The following is an 11,754-nucleotide window of genomic DNA, read 5'->3' as shown; positions in this document are numbered from 1 at the left end:
TTTAAAAGAGCTGTTTCAGTAGCAGGATGGCAAGAAAGGAAGGATTGCAATGGGCTGAGAAGAGAATGGTTAATGAGCAAATAGACACATCTCCTATAAACGACCATTTCTAGAAGTTTAGAAATGAAAGGGGAGAGATTTATAAGAGCAATAAGTTAACAAAAACTTAAAGAAATGGCAAATTCAAAGGCACAATATTTAGGAAAGCAAAATACTGAGCTTCTTTTTATTTGGGGGTAGGATCCAGTCTATAGGAAAAGGCTAAAGATAAAAAAGAATGACTGACAATGAAATCACTCAAAGAAGATAAGATAGAATCACTCAAGGACCCAGATAAAAAAAACTTAATTTCATGTTGAAGTTATTGAAACTTAACTAGCCTGCCTCCCTGGTTGATTCTTTCAACTATAATATATTACTTAAGGACAGTCTTTTCTTTTCTTTTTTTTTTTTTAGGTTTTTGTCTTTATGACTCCCTAATGTGTCAGTGACATGGGACATGGAAATCAAACTATTATCTATGAGTTTCTCCTCCATGGACTTTCCCAGTGGTCAGAATACCAACATCTCTTCTTTGGGCTGTTTCTCTTCATGTACCTAGTCACTCTGGCTGGGAATTCACTCATCTTCCTGGTAATTGTCTCTGAAGCTTGTCTCCATACCCCCATGTATTTTTTCTTGGCCTGCCTCTCTTTTGCTGACATTGGTCTATCCTCCAGCATAGTTTTGAAGATGCTACATAACACGTATACCCAGCATCACACCATCTCCTACACAGGATGCCTGATGCAGCTCTATTTCTTCCTGACATTTGGAAACTTGGACAGTTTTTTATTGGGCGTGATGGCATATGATCGTTATGTGGCCATCTGTCGTCCACTCCACTATAACACAGCCATGAATCCTAGGCTGTGTATCTTGTTAGTGAGTGCATGCTTTGTCATGACTAACATCCATGCTCTCATACATACCATTCTCATGTCAAAGCTGTCTTTTTGTGTGCATGGGGAAATCTTACACTTTTTCTGTGACATCAGCCCCCTCTTGAAGCTGTCTTGCTCTGATACACACATCAATGAGTTAATGGTCTTTGTTGTGGGGGGCCCAGTTTTGATGTTTCCCTTCCTGTGCACTATGGTCTCCTATATTCAAATCGTTTCAGCCATCCTGAGGATTCCTTCAGGCAGTGGAGGGAGGCGCAAAGCCTTTTCCACTTGTGGTTCCCACCTCTCTGTTGTCTGTTTGTTCTATGGCACTACCTCCAGTGTCTATCTTCTGCCATCATCTTCCTCCTCCACAAAGGACATTGTGTCCTCTGTGGTATATACATTGGTCACCCCAATGTTAAATCCTTTCCTTTATAGCTTGAGAAACCGGGATATGAAAAAAGCCCTGAAGAATCTTATCAGAAGCAGGATATTTACTCCTTCATCATATTAATCTAAACCCTTGAAATATATTCTCCTACACCAGTACAATATAGTAAACATTTATGAAACACTTAGTATGTGCCAGATTCTATGCTAAGCACTGGGGATACAACAAGAAAAAGAAAGACAGTCCTTGTCCTCAAGAAGCTTACAATTGAACACCCTAACAACACACAAAGGAAGCTAAAATTAGGGGAAAAGAAGATTCCTGTACACCATTCCTTTTCATCCTGGGCTTAACGATGATTTTTGAGAAGATCATTAGTAGGCTGATGCCAAACTAGATGAATGTTTCTGATTGTATGCCTCAGAGAATCTCTGCTTGGTCCTGCAATAGTCATCCCTTTTATTAGTGACTAATATGGAGGCACAGAAAAGACAGATATTAAAATTATAGGTGGCATATAATTGGGATGAAGACTTCAGCTGACATAATTTAGACTAATAAGTTTTCAATAGACTAGAATGACAGGTTGGGTCCAAGAAGTGAAACCTCATAGGGGTAAATGTAAAAAGTCCTTCATTTGATTCAAGAAATGAAGCCCATAATTAAAGTATAGGAGTGATATGAGAATTTGGGAGTTATTTGACTAGACTCAAAACAAGAGCATTTAGTAGACTGAAAACTAAGTAGAAGTCAACAATGTGGCAACAACAACAAAAAGACAATGGGAACTAAGATAACATTAAGAGTATTCAAAGTGGGACAACCAGATGGCTCAGTGGATTAAGAGCCAGGCTTGGAAATGGGAAGGCTTGATATGATCTCCTATGGCCAAAGTCCACTTACAAAACTTTAGAGAGGAAAATGACTGATCATTAGCATTATCACATTATAAAACAGTAAAATTAGAGGGATAATTGGGCCAATAGAAATTTTATTTATTTTTATTTTTTTATTTAATAATTTTTATTTTTTAGAAAAGCTGTCATGGTTACATGATTCATGTTCTTACTTTCTCCTTCACCCCCCGACCTCCTCGCCTCCCACCCATAGCCGACGTGCATTTCCACTGGTTTTAACATGTGTCATTGATCAAGACCTATTTCCAAATTGTTGATAGTTACATTGGTGTGGTCATTGCGAGTCTATATCCCCAATCATGTCCACCTCAACCTATGTCTTCAAGTGGTTGTTTTCCTTTTGTGTTTCCACTCCTCTTCCTCTGAATGTGGGTAGTGTTCTTTTCCATAAATCCCTCAGAATTGTCCTTTGTCATTGCATTGCTGCCAGTACAGAAGTCCATTACATTCGATTTTACCACAGTGTATTAGTCTCTGTGTACAGTGTTCTTCTGGCTCTGCTCCCTTCACTCTGCATCAATTCCTGGAGGTCTTTCTAGTTCACATGGAATTCCTCCAGTTTATTATTCCTTTGAGCACAGTAGCATTCCATCACCAACATATACCACAATTTGTTTAGCCATTCTCCAATTGAAGGGCATATCCTAGTTTTCCAGTTTTGCCACCACAAAAAACGCAGCTATAAATATTTTCGTACAAGGCTGTTTATCTATGATCTTTTTGGGGTACAAACCCAACAATGGTATGGCTGGATCAAAGGGCAGGCATTCTTTTATAGCCCTTTGAGCATAGTTCCAAATTGCCAGCCAGAATGGTTGGATCAGTTCACAACTCCACCAGCAATTTATTAATGTCCCAATTTGTCCACAACCCCTCCAACATTCATTACTCTCCCCTTCTATCATTTTAGCCAATCTGCTAGGTGTGAGGTGATACCTCAGAGGTGTTTTGATTTGCATTTCTCTAATTATTAGAGATTTAGAACACTTTCTCATGTGCTTATTGATACTTTTGATTTCTTTACCTGAAAATTGCCTATTCATGTCCCTTGCCCATCTATCAATTGGGGAATGGCTTGATTTTTTTAAACAATTGATTTAACTCCTTGTATATTTGAGTAATTATACGCCTGTCAGAGTTTTTTGTTATAAAGGTTTTTTCCCAATTTTTTGTTTCCCTTCTGATTTTGCTTGCATTGCTCTTTGGATTTATCATACACTGTCTTGCTGATATCACTTACCCCAAGTCTATTCCACTGATCCTCCCTTCTGTCTCTTAGTCCGTACCATATTATTTTGATGACCACTGCTTTATAGTATAGTTTAATATCTGGTACTGCTAGGCCACCTTCCTTCATTTTTTTTTCATTATTTCCCTTGATATTCTTGATCTTTTGTTCTTCTGAATGAACTTTGTTATGGTTTTTTTGTAATTTAGTAAAGAAGTTTTTGGTAGTTTGATAGGTATGGCATTGAATGAGTAAATTAATTTGGGTAGAATGGTCATTTTTATTATGTTATCTCACCCTACCCATGAGCAATTGTTATGGGGAAGTAGGCAATCTTGAAAAAGAGGAGGGATAAAAGGTGATAGGAGGTGGAGTGAAGGGGATGGCTGAGTGTAAGGGATGAATGGGTAGTATATAGGAGGTAAGGGAATGGATGGGAGTATACAGGAGGGCTGCTCAAATAGTCTAGTCACTGAGGCTAGAGACAGAGGATACTGGGGGGAAATAGATAGGATCCTTCAGGCAGGGAAGATACCTCTTTGGTTCAAAAGGAATTTGGGCCAGTCAGAAATGTTTAGATCTGGCTGGAGGGTTTTCTCTTGTTAATTTCTAAGATCCCTTTGAAGGAGGAGTCAAGAGGCTCCTCCCTGCCAGGGAAACTGAATGTCTGCAGGAAGTCTTGGCTGGGTACTTTCTGCCCAAGATGGATGCCTAGGTTTCCCTCAAGAAATAAAAAGGAAAGTAATTTCTTCCTTCTTCAACCTTTGCCTTAATATTCAATACGATTCACCAGAGGCTTGGTGTAGTAACAAAGGGCATTTATTGATGGCAGGGATAAGTTAAGGGAGAGAGGGTTTCAGGGTTTTGTAACTGCTACTAGGAAGAAAGCTGGTGTTGGGGGAAGGGTCACAGAGAAGGGAGTCAGACTGAGAGAGGCCAGCTCTCCCAGGAAGGAAAGTTTCACTGCCCTGAAGTAAAGTATTTATCAGATCATTAAATAAGGGGGTGGCTTGATTTAAGGATATCCTACTTGCCTACAAAAGCTAAACCCACAATGTCCAACCACCAAAACCACCCTTCCTCCCAGGGCTCAATGGGGAAATTCAGGGAAACAGGAGGGATGTAAATGGAGAGATCAGGGAGAGGTCCAGAGAAATCAGGCTAGGTACAAATGCCCCAAAGAAAATAAGCACAGGCCAAGGCAGAAGCCAAAAACCAAAAGACCCTCAATTGGAGCTTCAGCACTATTTATAGAATCAGGCTCCAACTGTTTTTTGTGAACATTCTAAAACTTCTAACTGCCAGGGCTGTTACAGTTGAATTTGCAAAAGCAAAGAGCTTTTGCTGCAAACCCTGCATTACAATCTTCTCATTTGTCTTTTGGAAATTTGCACCTTGCAACATTTCCTGGTTGCTAAGATCTAAAGGGATTCTACTCTTACTCTAAGCTATACTAAAACTATGCTCTTATCCCTATCTAAGTTTTGCAAAATAAGAAAAGGGTTACTAACTCCTAAATTATGCTAAAACTAATCTAAAGCTTAAACTAAGACGGGTTATGGGAAAGGCATAGGAAAGAAATGGGGATTTAAGTTTTTCAGAAAATTTTGAACATAAAGGAAAAGCATATTAGATGCAAACATTCACAAACAGTCTTAATGCTAACATTTACTAAGTAAACAATGTCATAAATTCTATCTATGTACTTTTCTAATTTCATGAACTAACAACAAAAGTGTCAGTTAAGAAAAATTTCTGCAATCTAAGCTTCTAAATTCTAATTCATTTTCTTAAAGTTAGTATATGAATATGTTAGTATACTTATGCCTATGTTAGCAGCATTAGTAAGAATAAGTAAGTTTAATTCTATTTATAAGTCCTTTTGGTTAAACTATAGATTTAAGCTATGTACAATATTTACAAGAAAGTTAAGAAAATTCTGTCCCTGTTCTAACTTATCAGACTAACTGTCTCTCTGTGTTAGTAAAACTTATTGCTAAGTATTAGTAAGCAAACATTTACATATTTACATTGTTTACAAGAAATGTCAGGTGATTTGAGTAGAAGGTGTCTATATCAAAGTAAGAGGAAAACTCTATGCTAAGGCAGACACATCCTCCTCTCTTAAGTTTAATGTTTCACATGTAGATATGAAGTCAAAAATGTTCTATGTGTTGTCCAGTGTGACCTATCCATGTAATGAAGTGTTACATAGTCACTCCACTGGAATTCTTCTGCAAATTGCATGTACTGCATGGATGGAATCTAAAGCGTTGGGTGCAGTGAGAATTCTGTTGGGTGTAAGTTATTTTCTCCAAATGCATGGGTTCAACGCTGATCCAATGCTCCTCTTCACAGTATTGTTGTCCCACACACCAATTGTGTATCCGGTCACAGTTGTCTTTTGTAGTCCTTGAGTTTGTTGTCCTTGCGATGATCTGTGAAGTCAGCAATGCTTTCCTTGTGTCGTTTGATGTCAACTTGCATTGGAACTGATGTGCTGGTGTGTTGACTTGTGTCAGGAACAAAGTTTAAAATGTCCATGAAATATGATTAATCTTTTCTTCTTCCTTTTTCCTTTGCGGTTAAATAAAGATGATTACAGGTAACAAGAGTTCGTCATAATGTCTTTTTTGCTTTCATTTATTCGTCGATGTCAGTGTCTAGGTCTTGGATTGATTGCAAATCAAATGTTGTGTCTTCTGCTGTTGATTCTTGTTCATTGTCATAATGGTTTATGGATGATTCTTCTAAGTTATAATTGGGCTTGGGATAATCATTTGGGTGTAAGATTTGGTGTAATATCTGGCTGTTCACTGGTTCTTGGTCTAACTCTGATTCTGATTGATGCTCTGATTGTTGTTCTGATTGCTACTCTGGTTCTGTCGTCTCATGTATAGGCTGTGGATTTGCCGTGGACTTATTTGGCTGACTGGTTGGTGCTAATTGATCTTTGTGCTGGGTCTTGTGGTTGTTGTTGGGACATGTCTTTTGCTGGCTTGAAATGAGTGACATGGAACCAAGGATCCCTCCCTTTAACTTTGATTGCACTAGGAGTTGTCAAAATTATTTGGGACAGATCATGCCACTCAGGTTCTAACACAGACTTCCTAGTGAAGTTTCTAACTTAAACATAATCTCCAGGTTGGAAGTTGTGCAGACTAAAATCAAAGGATAGTCTTTGATGTATCAAGCCTAGTTTATGAAGTTGATTTAAACACTGCTTGAGTAATTTAATATATTCATAGAGTTTGCATTTTATACCCAGGTGTGATAATTTATGAATGCTTTGAGGTGACTTGCCATGGTAAGGTGGGTGGCCATACAACATTTCAAATGGTGATAAGTGTGTAATGCTATTGGGTTGGCATCTGAGATGGAATAGTGCCAATGGTAATGCATCAGGCCATCTCATATAAGATTCTGCACAGATTTTGGCTACTAGAGTCTTCAAAGATCTATTCACTCGTTCAATCTGTCCAATCGACTGTGGTCTATATACCAAGTGTAGATGTTGTTTGACTCCTAAGGTCTCATAAACTGTAGCTAAAATCTTATTTGTGAAGTGGTTACAAGAATCTGAAGCAATATGTAATGGAATAGAGAATCTGGATATTAATTCTCTCAGTAAGACTTTCACAACAAACGCTGAAGTGTTGTGTTTGGCTGGGAAAGCTTCTGGCCATTTAGTTAATCTATCCACTATCACTAATGCATATTTGTAAACTTGGCATCTTGGTGTGGTGGTGTAATCAATTTGTAAGCATTTGAATGGTGTATAGTCTAGTGGTTTGCCTCCCAGACTGTGGACTTTGGTAATTGTCTGGTTGAATTGCATATAAATTCTGCACCTCTGTGAAACTCTCATAGCAACTTCATATATGCCCCTTGCATTCCAATAGCTAGTTATAGAATCTGCCATTCCCAGACTTCCATAATGCCCTTTTTAGTGTAATACAATGCAAAAGGTGAAATACAGGGGTCTAGGCAACATAGGTTTTCCATTTGCCCCCAGCCAAACTGGCCTTCTTTTACCTCTATTTTTACTGGTTCCAAGGACAAAATCCTGCCCACCTCATTAGAATTTTTAGCCCACACATAATCAGGAATATCATCAGGAACTTCATAGATGTTATCATTTGATTGGTAAGTTGCTTCATCACTACATGGGTCTAAAAATAAAATGGGATGGTGTTTCAGAGATCTCTTGGGTAGGTGGAGATAGATATTTGTCCATCCGGTTGGCATTGGATGGTGGCAGCCAATTTGCACAAAAGATCCCGCCCCACGAGGTTCGAAGGACACAATGGCATCAATAAAAAGGTGTGATCGAGAGTTAGAGGGCTGAATTTTACTATTTTAACTTTTAGCTTCGGGGCTTGTTGGGCTATCCCAGAAGCTCCTCTCACTCTCAAACTACCCTGATATTGGCATCCTTCAGGTGCCTCGCATAAAACGGAACATGTTGCACCAGTGTCCAGTAGTCCTTCATAACATCCCCCCCCCCCGATTTCTAAGGTAACAAGGATTTCCCCATTGTTATTGGACTTCACTGGTACTAGGGGTAATAAAGAATCCTCAGTTTTGTGTGTGCACTTGGTTTTGATCCAGTGTCACGTATGGTCATTTGTATCTAAACCGGAACTTCCTGTAGCACCATCAGGCAAGTTGAGTTTAGAATCAGAACAGAAAGCAGGCTTAGAGAGCAAGTTCTCTCTCTCATTGAGAGCTAAAGAGTCATTATCAGTTGTTACTAAGTTGTGCTGTGCAGAGAACACAGAATCTTCAGGTAGGCTTTTGCTAAGGCCTGCAGAAATGGAGGTTTGGTTTGATTCAACATCCACTCTGATAGTTAGAGAACTGTCAAGCTCCAAATCAGAAGTTTTCCCATTGGTTGTATCAGGGAATGTTTGATAGTTAGTTTGTGTTCCCTTCAACACCTCTGGTACGACTCCTGACTCATAAGCTGACTGAAGTTCACTATTTTGCCCTGAAGTTTGTGTGGCTGAAGTCAGATATTATTTGTCTCCAATAATTGAACAAACTTCATTGATGTCACTGGCTACTGGAGATGACAACTGCTCCCTCTCCCTTCCCCAAGCTTCTGGTTTGAATTCTTCAGCTAAGGGGTTGAGAGAGATAGGTGTAGAATTTCCTAAACAGCTGCCAGCACCCTAAAACTCAGTGGGTTATACCTTTAAAGTTAAGTCTTTGCCAACATTCTGATTTGACTGCTCTCTAACCTCATTCTAAGACATTGTGTCTGAAGCAAGTGAATGGTTTTGGACTTTGGGATCTAACTCCTCCAAGGTTACTAATAATATTCCTTTCTGAATACATTGCAAATCCTTGCCATATTGTTCTTTATCCAAGCTACCCCGTTGTTTTAGACTAGGAATAAAAAGAGGAGTTTGAGGTTTTGATGACTTTGAGCAAGATTGCAAAGCTTCTTGATGCAAGCTGTTGCAAATGCTTGTACTGTCCTTATGCTTCTCATCCAATCTTTTTGTGAAGGAATGAGAAAGCTGACCTCTTATGTAGTCATCCTCACTAGTCCCATATATATCTCTGTGCATCTGCATTATGTCCTCCCATTGCTCATCATCTGCCACAGACATATCTTTGTATTCTTTGCAGCTTGCTTGAGACATCTATTCTGTTGGGCCCAGTTTTCCAATATTATTTTCTCCACTCAGACTACATATCCTCACACCCAAATTGCAATCATTAGACCTTTTTAAATTAGGAATCTCGATTCATAATGATTTTGGCTTGGTTCCCATCTGTATATATCTCCCCATTTCTTCGAGAGATGGAGATTGGCTAAATTTTTTGCATGAATGGCTATAGCATGGACCTTTATGCTTATTTTCCTCAATTCTCTTTGTATCATTGTTTTTGGACCATTTTGAGTTGTAGTAGGTCCTTCTCGTACCTCTGTCTCTTTGGTTAGAATTGTCATTTCTAGTAAAGTCAATTTGTTGTCTAAATTTACAAAACGTAAGAATATGGCCTATTTTCTCACAAAGGTAACCGCAAAGGGAAAAGGATGTTCATCTTGGGATGTTATTTGTAGGTTGCCTAGATTGACTATGGCCCCTACTAGCTTGGAGGGCAAAATTTTTTATTTCTTTGATTTCCTTTTCCTTTTTGGCCTGTTTTAGCTGCTTTCTCAGGTCTGCTATAAGGTCGTCCTTGTCTGAGTCTTTGCCTTGCTGTCTTTGCTTCCTTTTGCTTTGAATCATGGATGTAGGAAGCATACTGTCTTACATCCTCCAGTGGAAGTGATTCCCACTGGGGACAGTTTTGTCTAAAATAATTTTGAATGGGGATTGATGTTCCTTTAACAAATTGCCTATGGATGTGATCTATCATCTTTTGCGCATGTGTGTCATGTAGTCCTAGGATAGTCTCAGCTGCCTCTATCACTGTTGAGGAAGCTGCTAGGATGTTCTTCTTCTCCCTGTTTCAGTTTTTCGACCTTTTGCGATGAATTTGGCCTTTTTGCATGGATCCACATCGCTTCTAACAAATCAGTCCTCCATTGTATTAGGTACCTAAGGTTAGTGTGTTGCATAAAATCTAAGTCTTGATGGACCAATGGCCAGGCTACTAAACTGGGGTTCATTTTCATTTCAGTTAGGAATTTTTCCTTTTCTGAGGGAGAGTAAAATTTCCCTAAAAAAATTCCACATCAGCAAAACTTGGATTGAACAATGTGAAGACTCTTTTTAATTCTTTGATGCTTTTGAAGGAATGCTGGAAGAACTTAGGGAAACGTCTTTTCAGCACCTCCATGTCCTTTGGGGTGAAAGCTTTGTAGGTCTTTACATGTACTACCCCTTCACCAGGCTATACAATTGTTCTATCTACAATTGGTAATATTGAAACTATAGAATCTACAGATGAATGGGATAAAGGTTGGTTGTTATTGGCCATAGATTTGTTATTGGTAGTGTTATTAGCTAGGTACTTGGACTCCACAATCTCTAGCTGGAGAATTGTGTGTTTGTCCAGTTCCTTTCCTTCCCTTATCTGCTTTAGCATTTGGAATAGCAGTTTGATGTTATCTACTAGTTCCCCAGAACCAGTGTCTTTCTTTTGTGTTGTAATTGAGCCAAATCATTGCCACAAGTGAAAGAAAATATTTTTTGAGACCACAAGGAATTGCCAGATTGTCAAAATTATGGCTATAAGCTGTTGGGATGAAGCAAATACACTCAGCTAGGGTCAGAGCACATCATTTATAATGATTGTAGATATCCAGAAGTTGTTGCACAAGATTAGGGACCTTTATAAACCAGAAATCCATGACACCTTACATTAGGGACCAGGAAATCATTGAAATGCTGGACAGGATAAATGTTATCCTAGCTAACTTCATTTTAATTGGATTAGTAGATTATAGGTTGTTCGCTAACTTTGCTCACCAATTAATGTTATGGAGAAGTAGACAATCTTGATAATGTTTTTCCAATTGTTTAGAAAGTGTTTTGTAGTTGTATTCGTATAATTCCTGTGTTTGTTTTGGTAGGTAGATTCCTAAGTATTTTATATTGTCTAGGATGATTTTAAATGGTGTTTCTCTTTCTACCTCTTGCTGCTGTGATCTGTTAGAAATAAGCTTTTTAGTTGATTGTCTAGGATTTTTTAAGTAGACCATCATATCATCTGTAAAGAGTGATAGCTTAGTCTCCTCATTGCCAATTTCAAAACCTTCAATTTCTTTTTTTTCTCTAATTGCTACTGATAGTGTTTCTAGTACAATGTTAAATAATAGAGGTGATAATAGGCATCCTTGTTTCACACTTGATCTTACTGGGAAGGCTTCTAATTTATCCCCATTGCATATGATGCTTGTTGATGGTTTTAGATATATACTGTGGCGTTTTGGCTCTCACGGCCAAAAAGGTTGCCGATCCCTGCTCTAGTACATGGTCTATCTTTGTGAATGTTCCATGTGCTGCTGAAAAGAAGGTGTATTCCTTTTTGTCCCTATTTATTTTTCTCCATATATATATAAAGTCTAATTTTTCTAGGATTTCATTTACCTCTCTTATCTTTTTTCTTATTTATTTTTTGGTTTGATTTATCTAGGTCTAATAGGGGAAGGTTGAGGTCACCGACTAGTATAGTTTTGCTATATGTTTTGTCCTTGAGCTCCACTAGCTTCTCCTTTAGAAATTTGGATGCTATGTTGTTTGGTGCATACATGTTGAGTACTGATATTTCTTCATTGTTTATACTGCCTTTTATTAGGATGTAATTACCTTCCCTATCTCTTTTAACCAG

The 11,754-nt window shown here is 38.4% G+C and overlaps 1 protein-coding gene across 1 annotated transcript; it reads left to right on the top strand.

The window, feature by feature from the left end:
* The first annotated feature begins 492 nt into the window (after positions 1 to 492).
* On the top strand, positions 493 to 1,440 carry LOC123233297 (olfactory receptor 1N1-like). Its single transcript, XM_044659440.1, has one exon. The coding sequence runs from the start codon at positions 493 to 495 to the stop codon at positions 1,438 to 1,440; it is 948 nt and encodes a 315-aa protein (XP_044515375.1).
* The last annotated feature ends 10,314 nt before the right edge of the window (positions 1,441 to 11,754 follow it).

The sequence above is a fragment of the Gracilinanus agilis genome, chromosome 2 (assembly GCF_016433145.1).
Source record: "Gracilinanus agilis isolate LMUSP501 chromosome 2, AgileGrace, whole genome shotgun sequence".
NCBI lineage: Eukaryota > Metazoa > Chordata > Mammalia > Didelphimorphia > Didelphidae > Gracilinanus > Gracilinanus agilis.
Note: the sequence above shows the minus strand (reverse complement) of the source record. Positions and strands in the feature narration are given on the sequence as shown.